This window comes from Poromitra crassiceps, assembly GCF_964638095.1.
Source record: "Poromitra crassiceps genome assembly, chromosome: 12".
NCBI classification, from domain to species: Eukaryota; Metazoa; Chordata; class Actinopteri; order Beryciformes; family Melamphaidae; genus Poromitra; species Poromitra crassiceps.
In genome coordinates, this window is record NC_139632.1 from 19,078,123 (window position 1) to 19,101,434 (window position 23,312).

A 23,312-nucleotide genomic window follows, 5' to 3' on the forward strand; every position below is an offset into this window, starting at 1 on the left:
CAACAGGCATCTCTGACAACTAAAACATGACACTCATGAATGAATTTAATACATTGACATTGAGACATTGAGATGGTATGATCAGATGTCCCAAGTTTATTGACACCTCAGTTCATGCATTGTCCATTATGATGCTGGTACCACTTCCAGTAACCCACAGTGCACTGCAAACTCAGAAATACAATGCAAATGCAAAACATGTACTATAAATGTCACAAATCTCATTCGGACAAGATATATATCATTAGATATGCCTGCCTCTCCTTGCTTCTGTGTAATGTGCTTCTGTGTAAAATTACGTAATGTAATGTGTGGACCCCCTAAAATCGTCTTGGAGTTTACATTCATTCAATAGAAATTTGGCATCACCATTGGAATTCATTGTTACAAATGAAGCTACTAATATAACTCTTTTTTTAAAGACCTTTTTGGTCAAGTTCACATAATGATATGGCAGCAAACACAGCATCATCTTCAAACAAATGTTAAAAAAGCGAGAGAGAGAGAGAGAGAGAGAGAGAGAGAGAGAGAGAGAGAGAGAGAGAGAGAGGGAAAAAAAACAGATTTTGCTGTTTTTTCCAGAACACAAAGTGTACAAAACAAATAATACATTCTTTTAGATTCAAATAAGTGCTTTCCGTGTTTGTTTTATATTCAAATGTCATTAACCTCAAAATACAAATGTAGTAGCATCAACTATCAAGTCCATATTAGGTCCTCCATACTAAATACTACTTAGTACGGTAGTGCATTATGGAGAAAACATAGCACAAATTTAGAGCCTCATTCAAGCAAGCAGGTATTTTTGAAGCGATCCACCCAAAACATCAGTCCAATCTTCTCTCACCACACTAAATCAACTCATGTGAGGACAGAACAACGTCACCAAGCCTAGTTTTGAGGGGTAGCCTTCAGCGCTGCCTGCTCTCCCTCTCCTCTCTCAGTGACCTGTGGGGCAAAGGGCCCCACCAGCCAGTTGAGCGGAGTGTTGTTCAGGAGATACTCCATGACACCATCCAGAGACTGCTTCACCTGGGAACAGGAACAATACATTACTTTCAACCAACAGAACAACCATCATGGTGACACAAATAATTTGTGTCACCATGATGGTTAATACCTCAGCTCAAATCACGTGCTACTGTGGGGTGTCTGAAATATTGAGGTTACGTGTACCTTAAATGCAAGACAAGCTAGTGTGCCCTACATATGAATGAGGAGATCCTATGGATGGGCTATGTGTGTGTAGTAGGCCTACAGTATTTCCTTAGACTCTCTAGGGACATCATTTATGTATCAATGGAAAGGTGATGGATAGACTAATATACTTTAACTGATTCTAGTTGTGGAACAAAAGTGAACAAAAATTCTAGCTTTGAACTGTATTTAGCTGAGTTGATGCAGCTAAATATACAACACTGAAGACCAGCTTGGTGTGATTAGTACTTGGGTGAGGTGGCGACGACTCTGCTCCAGGAGGAGGGGTGTGAGTGTGCTGGCGTTGCCCAGGGAGGAGTGCAGGTCTTCAGCTGCTCGTCTGGCGCTGGCCAGCTGCTCCTGGACCACACCTGGCAGGCCCTGAGCACTGGACACCACACCGGAGCACGCTGACCGCATCTGGTCACTGAGGCCACGCACCATGAAGAGGGCCCGCCATTCCAGCTGCTGTGGACAGAATACGGAAATGAAAGTATGAATGACTGACTGATGTATCTGAACAGACAAATGCCTCAGTCTGATTTGTTATTAAATTCCAAGGGCCATGTTTTGGTCTTGACCCGTGACGGAGACAAATCCTCAAGCTGTGATTTATTTTTGTTCATGATTCAAGCGGTACTCAAAGTGAAAGTCACCTTGGAATTTACAAACAGGTAGACACTGAGACTGCCAAAGTCTTTTTTATACATAATACATACACACTGTGTTTCTAAATATGCTGTGAAATGGAGTTGGAATCAATTCTCCAAGCCTCCAGTCCTGACCTCTGTCTGATCCGTCGCCCCATCCAGCTCTGTTTCAGTCCGTCCATCTCCTGCCTGCCTCTCCTTCCATTCGGTCCAGCGCTGCAGCAGCTGCGCCGGGGCCCCTCCTATCTGGTTGCTGGCGGTACCCAGAGTGGTGCGGGCGGTCTCCAGCAGGTCCAGAGTGCTGGTAATCTGAGCCATAGAAGAATAGGTGGTATCCCTGGCATGCCGCGCCCGCACCAGGGACTGCTCCAGCGCTCGCTCCTGCACCTTGGCAGAGAGTTTACCCAGGCGGACAAAGTAGCTGGGGCTGGAGGAGGGGGCGGTCAGCTCACTGCTGGCCGGCTCAGACAGAGCAGCTGAAAGACAGAAGGCACGTCACTTCTTTTCAACCATCATTTCAAAGGTATTAGTCTTATTTCTTGGCAATCTAGTCCCAGAGGAATATGTGTATCCAAGTCTTGGGGTTATCTAGCATTTTAAAAGAAGGTTGTAAAGATTTAAGTGCGAACATTGATGAAAATGCACTATTGTTATACACTATTACGCATACTGTAGCTGTGCAAATTCTTCTGGAAAAGGGGAATTACTCAGCAGCCTCTCTTGCTCTCCTGTTTTTGTTGTTTATGTATGTATATGTACACTACTTTGAAGAAAACCTCTCATCCATTTAAACCATTGTACAAACCAATACATATATCCTTGATTATGGGTACTTTGCTGCTGTCAACGGATAGGATTGCCATTGCATCTTTGACTCATAATCAGAGAAGAGAATGCCCTCTTGAGCATTCTCAAGACAGCAGGTTGACATGGTACCATGACATCAGCGGAGCAGGTGTCAGAGCTGTGAGTGCTGGATATCACCGTAAGGTTTATGGACCAAGTTAACAGATGGAGAGTTCATTGGAATGTCCTGCCTTCCTCAGCTATGAATAGCAACAACCATTCATGCGTTCAATTTCACTCACTGTAGTGTAATTTAATACTTCGATATCATGATCTCCCCCACCTTGCCACATCACCTTGACTTGCCTTTGTGATGATACAATACTACAGGCAAATGTATTGGGACAGTTGTATCGAGGCTATTTGATCTATATATCAATGAGGTAAACACACACAGTCAGCTATTGATTCTCACAGTAAATGGCAGATGTCGCAATCTTACAGTCATGTCAGTTACTATTTGGATACTGGCCCTTTATATTGTATCAAATTAAGCTAAGGGGTGTGTATGGGATATGAGTGTAATTATTGCCATAATTATCCCTTAAGCAAAGTGGGAACAATATGTATGCTTACCTGAAAATGGAAGGGATGCTAATGCCATTTAAATACTGATATGGAACCAAATACTTTGCTACAATCAATATCTATTTTATTTCAGATTAATCGTTTGAACGTGTAAATGTATACAAAAAATAACTAAATTGTTTTCTGCGCATTGTTTGTGCTTATTATTTTACATTTCACAGTGAAGTCAGATGCAGAAGGAGGAGCAAGGAGGTGGTAATAATCACAAATGGCAATTTAAGGAATGAAGAGAGCAACATTGAGGTCAATGTTTCCCATTCACCACCATCTATGTTCAATCCGGACAAATTGACCACTCAGTGACGAATTCATTCATCATGAATTCATTGCTATTATTGCTGCAACCTTGTTTCAGCATCATTTAATCCAATTGTTGAGCCTCATCTGTCTATGGCTCAGCGGTGCACATATGGGTTACCATCAGCCTTGGCCTTTACACTGATTATGTTCTCCACATTTAGCTCAGCTACTAACCCAGCTCCTTCTCACTGAGCGGCAGGTTCTGGTCCACCCAGGCCTCAGACCGACTGAGGGCCATGCCCATCCCACTGCTGACCATCTGGCCCATCCGGGTCGCCATGACAGTGCTGATGCCTTCGCTGACGGCTGCCCGGCTCATCTCCACCCCACCCATCACAGCTCCCATCACAGCCCCAGTCATGGCATCTTTGGCCCCTGTCAGCGACTGGTACCACGTACCCACTGTTTCCGACACCAGCTGGAGAAGAGAGGAGATTATGTGCCATGCTTGGAAAGCAATAGATGGTATTATTTTCATCGACTATAAAATTATAATTTTTTATGTAGGTGTTAGTTACCATGACAACCACAGATATTTCAATTGAGGTGCTTTTGACTACCGGGAACAATTGATACAGGTTATCACACATAACAAGGGCTGTTACTCTATAATAAGACTGACGACATCACTGATGACAAACACTATATAGGTTTTTGAGACGTCTGACCTTGTCTGCTGGCTGGTGAAGGATAGGCAGCTTCTCTTCCATCTTGTCCAGGCCCATCAAGGCATAGTCGTTTACTGTAGCAACTGAAAGTAAGTGCACAACAGTTCTTGGAATGAGAAATTAATCAGATTAAACCAGAAAGAAAAACTGTGATTATGTTATGCTTACTGTACATTTTCATACACAGTCAATAAAAAGATGTAAGATTCAAAAAGTCGCTGTGCCTTTTTGTTTTGTCGTTGTTTGTTTCTTTTTGTCTGTTTTTCCTTTTAAGTTATTTACTATGTATGAGGGACTATGTCTAATACGGATGATTGTTGTGAAAACAAGAAAAAAAAGAAAAAAAAAGATCTTCAACGATTTAAATGCCTGAGGACAGCTATAGCAAAATATGGGTAAATTCTGTTCTTAGTAGTTCTCAATAAGAAATAATTTGTATTCATGTGGTACAATATCAATTTCACATCTGTGAAATTTATATATTATCTGTGCAACGAGTTTGAAATATTCTTTTCTAGCATATTGTCTCAAAGTTATAAATGTAGCCACCTTCAATACACATGCATTACACCAGATTGTGTGCAGTGAGTGGAACCTACGCTGTGGCTCCAGCATATCCAAGAGGGGCTTGGAGCCTGTGGTGGCAACTGCTCCCAGGGTTCGGACCCCGCTCTCCGCAACATCCATCACCCCCTTCAGCAAAGGCATGCTGTCCTTGGTGCTGGTGTAGGCGCTGGACAGCGCATCACAAGCTGAACTGACCAGAGGCAGGTTGGTTAATCGGGTCACAACGTTCTGGGAAGAAACAAGCATCATTCAATCGTTCATGTGCATTTCTAGGGCCTCATGAATGGAACAAGCTGCCACTGGTCATCAGAGGCTTCAAACCTTTAGCCTGGGTGAACCCAGCCTTCAACGTGACGTCACAGACTATGCCTGTAACGTAAGTTTCTTCGTGACTGACAGTACATAGAGGTCACGTGGAGGCTGGGTTTACCCAGGCTGTTAAACCTTGACAACTTTAAAGCAAAAGTTAAAAGGTGGCTCCTGGAAAAAGGTCTTACGGCCCGAACACACCATACGCCAAAGCTATGCTGAAGCTACTGCGAGGGCAGTTACTTTTTAGCGTCCTTGTTAACAGGCGAGACCAATCACACCAGCCGCACGCCACGCCACGCTGAAGCGATGCTGCACGTGTGCTGCGGCAATAGTTTCAGCTTTTGTTCTATTTTTCAAGCGTGCACCCAAGCTGCCAGCCATGAAGTCAATGCAAGTTGTGAGCGGGTGGAGGGCAGCGGCGAGCGAGGCGCTGAGGAAAAGAGAGTGCTTCTGGTGTGAATGGCAAGGCTCCTGCTCGAAGCTTCTGTGAAGCGCTGCTTCTGAGATGCCTATGGTGTGAACCAGGGCTTAGATAGAGTAAGGGGACAGGTCAGACGAATGGTCGTTGCAATAATGTGTAATGATGTTTTGAAGATGCTTGTCAACTAGTTTGTAAGGATTTTAGATCTTTTTAGATGTTATAGTTGTTTTCTCTCTCCATGAAACTGTGTTGCATGTCCCTATGTGTCCTAGGTCTACAAGCAAGGACCACAATGGAAATAAGTCAGTGACTTTTTGTGCATTCCTTGATGATTTTTAGAAGGCATGTATGAGGTACAATGTATTTAAATTAATTGTCAAATAAACTGAACTAAATCATCAGGTCTGATGTCATACATGTTGTAGCACTTTGTTGTACATGTTGTTTGTTTCAATGTTTTTGTATTCATGAGAAACAGAGTCTTGGGATGCAAGACAACTTTTGGACTTTGTACAACAATAAAGTGAAATCTAATCTAATCTAACCTAATTACTGATACCGAAAACTAGGCATCAAAATTCTGAAATACAATCAGGTCTATATAAACATTATTCTCTCTATTGATTTTGAGTGTTCTCTTAGGGATCATCGTTAATTCCCCTGCAGTAGTGAATTTCAGAGCATCAAATGAGTTTATAATGCGCTCGTGTTTTGCAACATCACTTTGGGTCACGGTGCTCCTCACCTGCTGGTCTCCACTGGCTGGCTGTGCTGCTGCAGCTGCAGTCTCATTCGTCTTCTCGCTGTCTGCCATTGTGGGTGCTAGACTCAATCTGTGACATGATGGAGTACAGAGCATCAGAAGCAGAGGTTCACCTCGCATGGCATGGTTTTCATGATGAAACACATCTTTCTGTCACCCTTTCTTTACATGGCTGGAATACTTTAGCTTGTGAAGTTGGGAATAGAATCACTGTTGTGCCAGATGCTTTTATACATACAGTATATAGATTTATTTCATTTGTCAACAGCATGATGCAATAAGGATGAAACTGCACCCTAGACTAAAATTATTGCAAGCCTCTAGTCTAGACCATGTCAAAATTGGAAGTCTAAGTCTGAAAATGAAATATGATAGGAATTTTGATTTTCTTGCGTATATCCAGCAACTGAAACTTTTTGCAACAGGGCTACAGTATGATGTATTGTAGAAAGTAGGAAAGTGTAAATAGCTTCAGAGTCTGGGTGAAATGTAGAGTTTCTTCATGAAAATAGGGACAAATAAGGCCTCTCTTGCATTTATAATGATTATTAAAGAATATTTGATAATCACACTGGACACTAACAAATGTTTTATGAAGATCTTTTTTAAAGTCTCGGTGGCAACACCCTGGGAAGAGAGACACATGATTTTTCTGCTGTCGCAGATCATTTAAAACATGTGTTTCAGCATCGATTGAGGTGTCAATCGTGATTGTAAGGTGTCAGAATGTCCATCCAGAAAGTTAAAGAAAAACTAGCCCTGCTGTCACACAGTACTCCATTCATGTAATATTCACTTGTCTGAATAATTCCACTTTTTTGTACGTGTGCAGTACCCTCCATCGACACTGGCTCCTTAGGGGGCTACTTTTCACTTTCATTTTGAAAACCTAATGTGAATGTAAAAGGAATAAAAGAATGATAAATTATGAGGGTGAATTATGGAGATGTAGAAGTTGGCCTATTTGAAATTACAGATAAGAGTAAGAAAAAAAGCCATGAACGCTGGTGGGAACGACGGACCCCCCCCGGGTAGCTAATGCCAGAGATTGATTGTTCACAAGCTCATATAAAAGCATGTATGCGAAATGTGATATCATCTGTCAAAGTGAAATATTGCTTTAAATGAAAACCAGGCCTATTGCATTAATGCAGTGAAGTATGACTTTAAAATGAAAACTAGCCCTAATATTTAATTGGATCATAGAAAAGGCTGAAATATAACGCAAATGAATTCAATCAATGGTCCGATTTCTTCTCCAGTTTTTATTCTGATTGAAATAATGAAGATAAATTGCATGCCGTTTTCAGATCAGCTCCAGGCTCAACTTCATACATCAGAACAAGAATGGTCTAGGGCTGCAGCGCGCCAGCCTTTCCAGGCAGCTTTCTGCTGGAGAGCCTGGCAGAGCAGGGAGCACGGCGCCCCAGAACACGATCATCCATGTGGGGACAGAGAGCCTGCAGCAGGTACTTTCCCCTGGTCCTTCTGGTGCTCAAGACATGTGGAGGCTTCTCTCTGCATTCTGCCAGATGGCAGAGAGAGAGAAAGACAGGGATCACAGCTCCACTGAACCCCACCCGTCGGCACTGGAGCATGCTGAACAAGGCCAAGGAGTCCAACAAAAGATATGACCCGTCATTATTATGGACGGGATGGGACGGGATGATGTATTTATCTCACAATACGATTCGATATGCGGTATGGGGTTCATGATTTGATACAACTACATTATGTAGTCAATAAAAGTTCAATGAAAACAAAGTGTGACTGTGCAGAATTACGTTTATTTCTGAGCCAGTAATCTTTCTAGCAATGGCAGTTTAGAAAGAGAGCTTGTGAAATTGTGATGGGCAAGCTGTCATTTATGATTACTACAGCAGAATAAAATGTAACTAATATCACGATTCATTATACGTATTGTCACTTTTCTGCATTGACATATTGAATTTCGATATATCGTCCCATCCATCTATTATCTAGTGACTATATTGCGTAATACGGCTGTAACATGCTGCCCACCTTTAGCAATGCTCACAAGCAGATATAAACTACAGATCCGCCTACAATTTAACTTTTTTTTTTATTGTTGACAATATCTATCTACTATAATAAGGCGGCAGAGGGATGCCCAATTGCTCAACTGGGCATGCGTGAAGCACATGCCAGTTGAGCGGGCGAACACTTGAAGTGTGTGAGCTGCGTACACGAGCACGCAAAGTGTGCGAGGCAGGCGAGCACAAGAACGTGAAGCGTACGAGGCATGCTAGAAATGAGCGCGCCAAGGTCACAATATTTCTAGTTGTAATTATACTGCTGGGGAATGGGCCTCATCATAGCCCTCAGCCCCTGTTGATGCTGTTCTTGTTCATCTATGTCTATGACCTTTATACAGATTAATGTGTTTATTCATTTCATCCTTTTAGACAGTGTGAGGAAATAAAATACCTCAGATGTTTTAATGACCTCTGCTGAGGCCATCTCTCAGGCCATCTGTATGATTGCCAATTGTAATTTGTTGCAGCAGTTGTCTTATGCAATATGTCCTTTGTTTTTTCCTCTGAGAGGCATTTGATGAGAACTTCACTTGCATTGTCACAACTCCCAGAGCAAAGTCTGACATTATGTTCCCTGACAACACAATCGAGATAAAACCAAGATAATTTTCTGGGACATTTTCCAAATAGGCTACAGTTAGGACGAAGGCTGAAACTAAGCTGTCTTGACAGTGTGGAGAGGAATATTTGTCACCTCCTCACCCCGGCTGCACTCCCTCTGAGGCTGAGCCGGGGGAACATTTTGACCTTTGTGATAGACAAATCAGTATCTCCACTTGCCTTCACAGTATCAGTGATGAAACCCAAGGTGTGGTCGCTTGTCTGTGGGTTATTGAGGCCTACTGCTGCTAACGTTGATCTGAAAGAAGGAAAGAAAGAAAGAAAGAAAGAAAGAAAGAAAGAAAGAAAGAAAGAAAGAAAGAAAGAAAGAAAGAAAGAAAGAAGTGATTATTGTATATATACATATGTAATGTTAAGGTGGAAAAATAAAGAACAAATTAAAACCATGGAAAACACTCTCTTTGGATGAATATGCTGAGGGAAGACCTCTTTCTTCTTCCTCATGGAGATCTGAAAGATCCAAATCACTGAAATCTTTATGCATGGGCCAAAAAACATTGAATCAGAGGCTCCCATCACCTCACCAGTCACACATCACACACACCATCACCTCACCACAGTCACACTCATCACACACACCATCACCTCACCAGTCAGTCACACATCACACACACCATCACCTCACCAGTCAGTCACACATCACACACACCATCACCTCACCACAGTCACACTCATCACACACACCATCACCTCACCGGTCAGTCACACATCACACACACCATCACCTCACCAGTCAGTCACTCATCACACACACCATCACCTCACCACAGTCACACATCACACACACCATCACCTCACCAGTCAGTCACACATCACACACACCATCACCTCACCACAGTCACAACCACCATCACCTCACCACAGTCACACATCACACATCACACACACCATCACTTCACCACAGTCACACATCACACCCACCATCACCTCACCACAGTCACACCATCACCTCACCACAGTCACTCATCACACACACCATCACCTCACCGGTCAGTCACTCATCACACACACCATCACCTCACCACAGTCACACATCACACACACACCATCACCTCACCACAGTCACACATCACACACACACCATCACCTCACCACAGTCACACATCACACACACACCATCACCTCACCACAGTCACACATCACACACACACCATCACCTCACCAGTCAGTCACTCATCACACACACCATCACCTCACCAGTCACACATCACACATACACCATCACCTCACCACAGTCACACTCATCACACACACCATCACCTCACCAGTCACACATCACACACACCATCACCTCACCAGTCAGTCACTCATCACACACACCATCACCTCACCACAGTCACACATCACACACACACCATCACCTCACCAGTCAGTCACTCATCACACACACCATCACCTCACCAGTCACACATCACACACACCATCACCTCACCAGTCAGTCACTCATCACACACACCATCACCTCACCAGTCAGTCACACATCACACACACCATCACCTCACCAGTCAGTCACTCATCAGACACACCATCACCTCACCAGTCAGTCACACATCACACACACCATCACCTCACCACAGTCACACATCACACACACCATCACCTCACCACAGTCACACACAACACACACAAGCATCCAAAACAAAACAGTCAATGTTCCTTCCTATTAGTGTGAATCATGTCCAATCTCTGATGAGTCTGAGCAACATGGAGCAAAACTATGATTTAACTGTAGCAGCTGACTGACACATTAAATGTAAACTGTGACAATTTTGTTGACAATATATGTCATTTTTAATCACTTTTCATTAAAGAGAGTCTATCTGTATCTACCGCCCTTATTTGTGGTTTTTAATGAATTCATAGACACAGCCTCATCTCAAGAGGGCGTATTTCCCCTGTTCGTATATCACTTTTCCCCCTGCAGTGCCTTCAGTGCCTTGACAGAGCGGCTGATGAACTTTACCCCAGAAGAGGAACTATCTACTTTAACGACAGACCGCTCCAGCTTCAACCTGACCTTCAGCGATTGCTCCTAATTTATCGCGACATGTTGAAAGGTAACACTTGCCGATAACAACGCTTAGTGAGAAAATGTGTTGTTTCCTAAAAGCCTCCAAAGAGAGTAGGCTATCATGTTAGCGAGCGTGTCATGTTAACAGACAGCCACCGCACCACACTTTGTAGGCTGAGTTTTAGCTTAAAAAACCAAACAGACCTGTGAAATGAGCCGCTGACAGCCTGTTGTCCTGTCCTCTTGTGACCTGCAGTGAATACTGCTCTAGTCCTGCAACAAACCAAGGCCCTGTTGTCTTCCCCACGGAGTCGGACTGTTGAGCAACACAGAGGCGGAGTGCTGCTGCTGGATTGTTGCATACACTGTTTTAACCAATTAAATCACAGGGCACGCAAGCGAAAGTACAATGAGCAGTAAGTTGTAAACTCTGACTGATACAGTGTATCAGCAGCTAAAAAGACCTACAAATGTATCAATATACACAGAGACATGAATGAAACACTTAATGCTGAAGTCAGGTGTCACACCATCTGACCCACTGTGAATAGCCCCTAACACTGGAAACACTGGATATTGTCTTTCCATAGCCAGCTGACTGAGCTTAGTGAACTAAAGCCAGGCATTCCTGTTGACTGCAGTTGATAAAATGAACCCTGAGAGGGCAGTCTTTACCCATAAAGTCAATTTAGACTGTTTATGCAGCCTCGCCCTACAGAGCCACTCAAGATCCCCCCACCTTTTTTCATATGCATTAGCCTACAACTTAAGAGCAGTATGTCTATTTTGGATTAAATATTCACAATTTTTCATATTCAAGAATCTGGAGGGAAAATGGGGGGGAGGGGGGCATGGATAGAAAAGCAGTTCAATCATGAGAGGCCGGTTGGTAGGATTAGACAAACTTTATTTAGCAATCGGCATGCATGGCAAATACTTTGGCGCTTGACTCCATTGGCCAGTGGCGCTGCTCTTGAGGCAAGAGGAGGGCACCTGCATAGGCTAGGAGATCCCCCCCCCCGTGGGGGATCAGGAGTCAAGACTCGTTGGTGGCGGACTGGGGAGGTGGGTGGGGCAAAACAACGCTTCGGAGGACGGCTTCGAGGGAGATGGACTGCCGTGAAGCTACTGCTGCTATGATCGGCCAGAGAGAGAGAGGTGACGTAGAACCCTTGCTATATATATGAGGATTAACTGACGTCATATTTGACGTCATAGCAGACGTCATACTAGGACTTTGACTGACCACGTTATGCTAGGACTTGACTCGTCAGGGGATGATCGGATTATGCATGAGTGGCCTTCAGCTTGAAATATGGTCTGGAGACCTCACCATGGGCTACATACATTCATTGGTGCAAGGTTACATTCCTTAAATCAGTGTTTCCCAACCAGGGGTACGTGTACCCCTAGGGGTACTTGAGCAGCTTGCAATGCAGGGGGTACGTGGAAAGATTGGGGATGACAATTCATTTCCAAAACGATTTAAAAAATATATAGATATTCCAAGTAATTTCAAAAGGTTGGGAACCACTGCCTTAAATTCAGTCTCAGATGGTTTTCACAGAACTTTTATTCTTGACATGAAATGCACATGTATTTTATCACTGTGTGGTAATTCTGTTTGTTTTGCTGGTTGCTGTGTAGGCCTATCGTCAGCACGGCCTCCACGCTACAGCTCTATTCACTCCCTCCATTTCATTAGCAGAAGATTTTACATGATATAGCCTAAGTCGCTACTCGCTACAGTTTTCATTATGTGCCCCCATGGTGTCTTCCCAGCCACCAGGCTCCAGAGAAAGCAAACATATTACTCCAAATATTGTAATCAGAAATATGTTGAATAGGAACTGCTGAATAGGAACTGTTTGAAATGTATGCACTGTCCTGGTAACAGTGTTGGTCATTACAGCAGGCAGGGGCTGTGGCCCATGACAGTAAACGGCTCAGTGAGAGAGGAAAGACACATTGTTGCATCAGATGAGGAACATTGGTGTTTTTTCTGAAGCCAAGGGCTGTGACTCCTACTGTGATTGTTTGAAATGTTTATCAATGGCATAGCAATTTCTCTCTCTCTCTCTCTCTCTCTCTCTCTCTCTCTCTCTCTCACACGCACGCATGCACACACACACACACACACACACACACACACACACACACACACACACACACACACACACACACACACAACGCAGTATCTCCCCACTTCCCAGGACTAGAGAGTTATCAACAGTTGCCCCGAAGGCCCTCATCTGTTCCTGCTTAACTCTTAACTCTGCTCTACTGGATCACTTGATTGAGGCCAAAATCATTCTGGATATTAAGTAATTGAAGATTAGTAGATAACAGGAAAATCACTCATCCCTCAGAGAAAATGAACTCTCTCTCTGTCTGTCTGTGTCTCTCTCTCTCTCTCTCTCTCTCTCTCTCTGTCTGTCTGTCTGTCTGTCTGTCTGTCTGTCTCTCTCTCTCATGCCTGAAGACATACTGTACTGTACCACTCAAGATAACAACACCAAATTGGCAACTGCACTACAAATCTTTCATCTTGTTTATAAAGATTCAGATTTAAGATGTATTTGTTTGCCTTTTCCGTAGTTTTAGAAATGCCTGCTTTCTCAGGTCACATAAAAAGGATAGCAAGACACAAACCACCATAACATATTGGCGTGAACAGCACAAGAGTAAACAGTGCAAAGAGCATGAAGTCAAGGCAGTGCCCTTGCTCGCACGACATGCAATGTCACTCGCGGACACACACACACACACACACACACACACACACACACACACACACACACACACACACACACACACACACACACACACACACACACACACACACAACAATACAAATTTAACATAACATAATACCATTTGGCATTCAGTCCAGTTGTAGAATATTATAGAATATTATTCCAGAATTCATTAAAAACCACTATTAAACCATTGAAACCGAAACAAGATTGAGCAAAAAGAAAATCCGAAAGGGATCACCATTAAAGCCTCAAACGCTTGAATCCCAGGTGCAACTTAAGTCCTGAGCCTTTTGAAAGATTAATTGTTTCAATAAGATATCCATCATCATCAAAGAGCACTTTAGCAAGGACGTGGTCTGATCTGAGCAGCGAAAGCACTTCTACTGTACAATTATTCTGTAATGAAAACCATCTTGATGTGTTTCATGTTTACATGTGAAGCAGATGTCTCAGGTGTGTTGCACCGAGATCACATCACAAATAGCTCCTGCATTTTGCCCTTATCATTTTTTTTCCTCCAATTTCAACCGATGCTGTAAGAGAAGATTTCCTGCGTTTGTGCGTTTTCACATCTGACCGACACACAGCTAAGTTTCACCTCTCCGCCGTATCTGCGCTGCACCATTGATGGGAATCTCATTTCCAACATCCTGCAACAAATTTCCGGAGGCTTGTAACATGAGGTATCAGTAACATACAACACAGAGCTACAAATCATCCGGAGGTTGAAACATGATATGATCTTTTGCCCTTACGATATTCTGCCCAATAGCATATTAATAAGCCATAGCCATGATGCAGGAATGACTCCCATCATGTGGAAGTGATAAAGAGAGAGAGAGAGAGAGGGGGGGGGGGGGGGGGCGGCTGACCATGAGTCACATGTTGGCAAAGCTCACTGTTTCTTATCAACATTCCTGCTTATTATGGGATTGATTGACCGGAATATCATGAGTCAGTAATTGGACTGAGGCCAGTCACGGACTAATGTGGAGAACTGCAGTGTAGAAAAATGTTTAGTCATGCATAAGGATTAATTAGTTGATTATATAGGCCTACGTATAGGTTCATGTTCTCTTGACTCATCTATACGCTCCATTTCATACATTTATTCACACTCCCTAATGAATCTGATGGATTTGTGAGGATATTATCGTAACAATTCTTTCACCCCATCTCTCTCCTGCTCTCTCTATCTCTCTCTCTCCATCTCAGAGTGCTTTGTTTCCTCCATAGCCTAGGTGTCTATTTGTCCATATTCGTCATATCCGTAAGATAATTGCCGACCCCCCCACCACCCCTCCCACCCCAGTCACAAACTCCTCGAAACACTCCCACTCGGCAAGAGACTGAGATCTGTCAAGACCAGAACCTCTTGCCACAAGAACAGCTTCTTCCCAACTGCCATCGGCCTCATCAACAAGGCCCAAAAGCCCCTTCTACCAAGGATCCTACAGTACCAACCCCCCCCCCCCACCACAAACCCCACTACACCCTGAACTCAGCTGAATCCCCCCCCCCCCCCCCCCCCCTCCAGCTGGACTTCGCTCATTACTTTCAAGGTTCAAGGTTTTTCTTTATTTGTCTCCCTTGGGAGAAATTTGTCTTGGAGACAGGGCCACATCTGCATACATAGAACATTTTACAGAAAACACCAAACTTTAAAGTGTTATAGCTGCTTCTCCTACCAGAACTTCTACTCCATTAGATTACTCTTGCTAAACTACATCGCGCACCGCTTGGACTGTAATTCCTATTTAAGTTAACTAGGCATCTCACATGCTTGATACGTAGGCTCGCCCGCTGCACGGCCTCGCCTGCCCACAAAAAAGGTGGGGAAAAAATTGAAACAGAGACACAGAGCCACCTGCCACCTGCCTTTTACAGTATACAGTGTATATGATGATGATGATGATGATGATGCCTATTTAACTTGGACTGTAAATTCATATTTAATTAACGCTCCTCATATTTGTGTATATATTATATTGGACGGCACTTGTGCATGAGAGGGCAAAACAATTCAACAATGCAAGAAGTATGAGCAGCATGTCCTTATTCTTTCATAAAATGAACGCGCAAAATGAAAGCTTATAAAAGTCGTTAACTTTATGCGTTTAACTGTTTGTGGGGAGTGCTCGTCTTTAATCTTTTCAGTAAAAAAACATGGCCCTGCAAGGACTTGACTTAATTGGCAACAGACATTTTATGACTGTTGTGCTCGAAGCATAATGGAAAAGTGCTTTGTGGGGGTACCTCGAGTGGACCTTAAAAGACATCACCTAAAAGAAGATTTTGTTCGCCACAGCATATGAGTATGAGGATCTACAGGCCGCTGCACGCAACATACAAAGTGAAAGGAAACAAAGCTATTCAAGAAATAACATATTGAGCTTTTTCTTGCTGTTCTGAACAAGCGGCCTCAACCTTGCTCCCAGAGAGATTGCACCATTTCTTCCTACTGTGCGTTCTGACTTTCTATCACGCTCTCAAGGCCAGCGCCTGCTCTCCCCTGTTTATTCTGCTGAGGTTATTTCACCCCAGAGCCTTGGCAGCAGGTCAGCAGCCACAGAGGAACCACGCAAAGAGACGACTGGCCCTACAATATTGATGGTGTTCTAGTGTTGTAGTAGTATGTGTTTTGATAGTGATGGCTTACTGCCGTGACCCTGGTGTGTTGCCGCGTGTTGTGACTGTGAGAGGCAAGACAAAAATGTGCTTTCACACCATATATTGCCCTCCACTCTTTTCTTTTTCTTTTTCATCTCCGCTTATAACAGATATCTAAGTGTTATATTGATTCTCCTTCAATCTCACTGCCTTCTTTTAATCTGTTCCACCATTTTCTCTAGTATCCTTTATTGAATTCTCCCTTTAACCAAAGTGCTCTGGCCCAGTGGTTCTTGGCACTTTCCTGGCCCTGTCTTGAAGGAGCCTGGTCCAGTTGAGCTTAAGAAGACCTTCAGACCATTCCCTCCTCACTGATACCTTTTGTCTGTTTGTTTAATGCAGTTTCTCTTATTTCCCCTTAGTTTTAGTTACCGTAATACATTATTGTTTTAACTTTTACTTCAGTGTATGATGATGACTCCCCTCATGTTAAAACTATAGACTGTATAAATATGGATGTAGGTGGCAACCCGGCTAAAGGAAGTAACAACTGAGGGGAGTCATACACCAAAGTCAAAGTTAAAACAATAATTAAATAACTACAACTAAGGCAAAGTAACTAGACAACACTATTAAACAAAAAGAACAAAAGGTGCCTGAGGAGGAAGAGAGACTGAATGGTCTGAAGGTCTTCTTAAGCCCAATGAGTGCACTGGCCCCAGGTGCACCCAATCAGCCTAAGGACGGAGCCCAACACCAGGCTCCTACAAGACAGGGCCAGGAGAGCAGAAGGGTTGTCACAAAAGCTAAAATCTTATCAGATGGGGGACCCTGGGACAAAATCTTATCAAATGGTGGTCCGTGGGCTATAGACGGTTTTCACCAGAGCGCAACCCCACAGCACTTCCTTTTTCTCAGCATTTGGCAAACTGCAGAAATATTCACTCGACATCGCTTACTTTTGTTTTCGCTGCTCAGCTGTATAGACGGTTTTCACGGAATGGTCTGTCCTGCACTTGAATGTTTTTTTTCTTTTATGTCCATAGCAAACACTGCAACAGGAAGTGAGCGGGGGTTCAATTTAGAATGTTTTTGTTGTCAAGTTAAAACCGTCTATATTGTGTCAGTTTAGGGGTCCTCGACGTGAAGAAGTTTGAGAACCACTGCCTAACCTTCTCTCCTCTCTCTGTACTCTTCTCACTCCTTATAGTCCATGGGCCAAGGCTCAAATTTTGACATATTGGTACCACCTGAGGTGACCGCACGATTTTGTTATTTTTGTCTTCCTACATGTCTCTAGTTTATATTTTGGTATGATAACCCTTCCGATTTGGTAGCTTAAGGATAGTTATCACTCTGTAAACAAACCTACCCCCAAAAAATGACAAAACCCTGATTTCATCATATCTCCTGAACCACACATGATAACGCAGAAAATGTGATGTCTACCCCTATGTTTTCATGGTCAGGGATTACAATGACACCCTATACAACATCATAAACTGTTCACATGAATAGTTAATGGTGAATTAAGTGGTGTTTTGGTGAATTCAGTGGTGTTTTGAGAAGGATACAATGCAATTAGTCCATGGGCCAATGGTGAAATCGGTACCACCTAAGGGGACCGCGCAATTTTTGTATTTTTGTCTTCCTACATGTCTCTAGTTTATATTTTGGTATGATAACCGTGCCAATCTGGTAGCTTATTGATAGTTATCACTCTGTAAAAAACCTTCTCCCATATAAATGACAAAACCCTGATTTCTGTGTATTAGTCCAGATGATATGTGAAAATCATGTTCACTTTTTCATAAAAGCATGAAACTTGGTACACATATAGTTTGGGGCCCCGTAAATCTTCAGAAATTAAGCCATCACAAAAATGCCTCGCGGTGGCCATTTTAATTCCGCCATAAGTGAATTATGTAGTTTGCATCATATCTCCTGAACCACACATGATAACACAGAAAAGGTGATGTCTATCCCTATGTTTTCATGGTCAAGGATTACAATGATACCATATAGAACATCATAAACTGTTAAAGTAACTAATCAATGGTGAATTTAATGACGTGAGAAGGAAATCACAGTTTCTGATAACTGATGCTATAACCTCAATTCCATGACCACTCTTTGGCTAAGATTTTTTGATGAGTAATTTGACTTCTATGGGCCTTTTGTTAAAATAGCCCCCAGGCCCCTCCCAAACATCCTCCGACTTTCTGCCAGATGGCCAAATCCAAGATGGCCACTGGTACAATCTTGAAAAATTTACTTTTGAACCAGAGCACCTAGAATAATGTATGAAGACACTTTTCGGTGTAAGTCAACCACAAAGAATCTGATTCTGACATCAGTTTAACATTCTGTCATAATTTTGACCCACAATTCCAAGATGGCTGCCATCCAGTAGCGTGAAAACTTAACTTTTGAATGGCAATATATACGTATGTGGTGTTTGGGGTTTACCATTTTTAGACTAAGGACGGAGATTAACAATGGTGAATTATAGCTATTTTAATTGCAAATCCATGCCTACCAAACATGGTTTAGTAATGACAATTATTGTGTTTTGAGGGTAATTTCATAATTATGTTAGTCTCGTTGGCCAGCCTCCCCTCCCTACCGGGAGAGGAGTCTGGCGCCACGGAAACAGGCAACTGGGATAAGCCCTCCCCTGCTCTACAGCTGCTCTCCCATTGGAGCGACTGTTTCAGTGGGTGCCGGATGTCTGCTCCCGGCTTATTACAAACTCTGTCATTGGCTCCGACCACGTCAATCAGAGCAGCTTCCACTCCCTCCTCCCTGTGTGTCGCTGTAAATAGTGCCCTGCCGCCTCAGTGAAAACAACAACGCTAACTAGCTAGCAAGCTAACGGCAGAAACCTACACGCTAGCTCGTTGCTACACGCTGAAAAGGGCAAGTTGGATTGTTGGAAACTATTTTCCAAGGGCACTGCCGCTAAGCGCTGCCCATCGCAATCCCACTATGGAGACCTGCGTGGGAGGGGAGGCTGGCCAGCGAGACTATGGGAAAGGTGAAGGTGAATAGCCTATGTCCATTGTCCAACAAGTTTTCTCAATTAATTTCCCTCTTTGCGATGTGATAAAAGTTTCTCAGTGAGTTATAGTTGATTGCATTGCCTCACTGAATTATCTGCTAATATCCAATTTTAGCAGCAGAATTTGATGTCCTGGTGTGGGCACGTCCGTGTGTAATGACATATCCAAAAGGAATTTTACTCTGCGCTGCGCTGCACAGCATAGAGATTATGGTGCGCTCAAGCGCAGCAGAGTATTTAGCGCGTAAGAGGTGCTTTTTTTTAGCGTGTAAGAGGTGCTGCCCCGTATTCTGAGCAGAAACGGCTGATTGTGGCACGCCTATGTCCAGTAAAATTATAACAGGCATGCGCTTGTGCACGCCCCCAATTTGCATTGCGCGCGGCGTACCGCTTTTGCGAAGATAGGGCCCCCGGGTCTTGCAAGAATCTGGTCAACTTCTCCTCTCCTGCAGCATGGGCTGATTTTAAGTCTGCAATGAGTGGATGCGAAAAGGAGCAAAAACACCAGACGCTGAAGTGATGAAGCATCTGGAAGCGCAGCCAGTTTCATTTTGGTGCACTTGTTAGCACATTAGACCGTTCAGTCAGACCAGCCGTGATGCGGCCGGCTTGCCCCATGCAGAGATTGTTTCGGCGTCTGATCTATTTTTGTGTGAGACCCGCGAGTGATTGTGTGAAGCCAGATAGGAAGTCAGTACAAGTGGTCACCGGCGCGGAGCAAAGCAGTGCGTCTGGTGTGAATGGCCAGGGTCCTGCTCGAGCTGAATTTACACACAGCGGCACTTCGCGTCTGCAGCATCACAATCATCTTCCACCCTCCTCCCTGCATGCATGCTCCAACCCACTCTGACTGACTGGTGGCGACCATTTATGGATTTCGTTTCCACTCCCTCCGTGTCGAATCTGTCTATCTCAAATGCCTGTGCCACTGTGAAACAACAACATCAACAATGCTAGCTCGTTGCTACATGCTGAAAACGGTTGGATCTGGATTGTGCAATAAAGCAGGCCTGCTTGATACGTTTGGTGGATAGTTGTAAAGGTGAACGGAGCCTTTTTCCCCTATACCAGGGTGGAGGTATTAGCAGCCAGACTCTGCCATTGTAGGGAGGGAGTCTGGCAAGCGAGACTACCCAGGGAGGAACTCAAGGTAGGAGCTGCTGAGATGGAGTGGAGCACTCCAAGGCAGTGATTGACCTGGTTGTGGTCAACTTGTAAACCTCCACGAGTTGCTGGAACATTGTGTTTTTGATGAATGTGTGGCCTTATTCAACTCCAACAGCACATACAGGAAAACGCAGAAGAGCAAGCGCATCTAGAAGCTCTATCTCCAATCTGTAGGGCTGCAAGAACCCTACAACACTCTCGTTGACATGGGCATGATCTAGATGATGGCAACTCCATCAGCAATTGGATTGGCAGACACAAGATGGCACCCCATACAAGTGGTCGGACTATGTCCACAAGGTGTCATCCATCATCCTCCGCCATGGTGATGTTGACATATCTGTGTGATCGACCGGTATGACACAGCATACTTGGCTAAAGATGATGAGCGGAATCTGATGATTCAGAATCTATAGCTACAGCTAATAAAAAGAGCTTATTTTAGTTATCTTGTCATACATTCATTAAATAATTTAATGCAAGAAATCCTGGGGGTAGTTGGTACAGCAGTACCAAGGTAAAATGGGTGTTGACATTAACATATTTTCAGTGAACATAATTCTGAAATGACTCCCAAAACATCCACCATTGTTAATCTCCTTCCTTGTGGTAAACCCCAAACGCACAGTATACCTTCCCATTCAAAAGTTACATTTCCACAATACTGGATGGCAGCCATCTTGGAATTCTGGGTCAAAACTATGCCATAATGTCAAACTGATGTCAGAATCGGATTCCTCGTGGTTGACTTACACCGAAAAGTGTCTTCATACATTATTCTATGTGCTCTGGGTCAAAACTAAAAATTTTAACATGGCGCCAGTGGCCATCTTGGATTTGGCCATCTGGCAAGGAAAATCCCAGGATCCTTAGGAGGGACCTGGGTGCTATTTTAACAAAAGGTCTATATAAGTCAAATCACTCATCAAAACATCTTAGCCAGATAATGGTCATGGCTTTGAAGTTATAGCATCGGTTATCAGATACTGTCATTTCCTTCTCACAACGTCATCAAATTCACCATTGATTAGTCACTTTAACAGTTTATGATGTTCTATATGGTATCATTGTAATCCTTGACCATGAAAACATTGGGATAGACATCTCCTTTTCAGTGTTAGCATGTGTGGTTCAGGAGATAGGATGCAAACTACATAATTTGCTTATGGCAGAATTAAAATGGCCGCCACAAGGCATTTTTGCGATGGCTCAATTTCTGAAACTGTACAGGGCCCCAAACTATAAGCGTACCAAGTTTCATGCTTTTACGAAAAAGGGAACATCATTTTCACATATCATCTGGACTAATACACAGAAATCAGGGTTTTGTCATTTATATGGAGGTAGGTTTGTTTACAGTGATAACTATCCTTAAGCTACCAAATCAGCAGGGTTATCATACCAAAATATAAACTAGAGACATGTAGGAAGACAAAAATAACAAAATTGTGCGGTCACCTCAGGTGGTACCGATTTTTGCCTTGGCCCATGGACTATTATCCAACATTCCAAATCTCTCTCTCTCTCTCTCTCTCTCTCTTTCTCTCTCTCTGTCTCTCTCTCTCTCTCTCTCTGTCCTCATTTCCTCTTGCTCATCATCTCTGCACCACATTCAAACTGGCAGATTGACGGCTGCCTTGGCAGTACCTCACAGCAATAATACAGTCACCTAGATTGGCCCCACCTAATTTACTATGAGTTGATGAGGTCTGTATATCCTCTGGCTGTGAATCATTAATTTTTCATTATTACCGTATATCAACTTTATACTCAATCAGAACATAAATTTACTTTAGAGTATATTCATTACAGTTGCAGTACCACTTTATTTGGATAGAGTCCAGTGTTGATTCGATCAATATTATCAGGTAACAAAGTGTAGTAGATGCTCAAGCATGTGTCACTTGCCTATTTGCGGCATCTTCACACAGTATATAACCCTAAACCTAATGACCCCAACCCTTACATTAACCGTATAGCCCAACCACTGAATATCTGTAAACATCCATCCATCCCTCTTCAACCACTTATCCGGGATCAGGTCATGGAGGTAGCCCTTCCAGCAGGGGCCCCCAATCTTCCCTTTCTCTGGCCACATTAGCCACCTCTGACTGGGGATCCCAAGGTGTTCCCAGGCCAGCGTGGAGATATAATATTATATATATATATATATATATATATATATATATATATATGTATGTATGTATATAATATCTCCACCTAGCCCTCGGTCTGCCATCATCTCCTCCCAGCTGGATGTGCCTGGAACACCTCCCTTGGGAGGCGACCAGGTGGCATCCTTACCAGATGCCACTGAGAAAACCCATTTAGACTGTTGTTCTTTTGGTCATGACCCATCCTTCATGACCGAGGGTAGGAACGGAACCAAGATCGACCGGATAGATCGAGAGCTTTGCCTTCTGGCTCAGCTCTCTTTTCATCACAACGGTGTGGTAAAGCGAACGCAATACCGCTCCCACTGCTCCGATTCGAACAATTTCTGCTTCCACAGAGAACCTTTCAATATCCCAATGAATCACATTCAGTTCTTCTGGGATATTAAAAGGTTGTTAAGTCTTAGTTATGAATGGTGTCATGGCATAAATGTGGAAAATAACCAACGGCGGTGTCTAAGCAAAGCAGCTGAAAATTTGATTCTTTAAAAAACCTTGGTCTTTATGGAAATGGTTCTTCTCTGGCATCATGCCAAAAAA

At 43.4% G+C, this 23,312-nt stretch overlaps 1 protein-coding gene across 1 annotated transcript; it reads right to left on the reverse strand.

The window, feature by feature from the left end:
* Positions 1-88: 88 nt before the first annotated feature.
* plin3 (perilipin 3) lies at positions 89-11,326 on the reverse strand. Its single transcript, XM_083647588.1, has 9 exons — positions 11,206-11,326; positions 9,150-9,228; positions 6,295-6,382; positions 4,849-5,044; positions 4,250-4,332; positions 3,756-3,999; positions 1,983-2,323; positions 1,447-1,665; positions 89-1,032 (listed from the first exon to the last, which is right to left on the reverse strand). Exons 3-9 carry the CDS (start codon positions 6,361-6,363, stop codon positions 892-894), a joined length of 1,293 nt encoding a protein of 430 aa, XP_083503714.1. The 5' UTR covers positions 6,364-6,382; positions 9,150-9,228; positions 11,206-11,326; the 3' UTR covers positions 89-891.
* Positions 11,327-23,312: the final 11,986 nt, after the last annotated feature.

Coding starts and splice junctions, on each gene's coding strand:
- plin3 (XM_083647588.1), bottom strand. CDS start 6,363: ATGGCAGACAGCGAGAAGACGAATGAGACTGCAGCTGCAGCAGCACAG. Junction 4,000..4,249: donor TTCACCAGCCAGCAGACAAG/GTCAGACGTCTC, acceptor TCTCTTCTCCAG/CTGGTGTCGGAAACAGTGGG. Junction 1,033..1,446: donor GTCGTCGCCACCTCACCCAA/GTACTAATCACA, acceptor TCCTGTTCCCAG/GTGAAGCAGTCTCTGGATGG.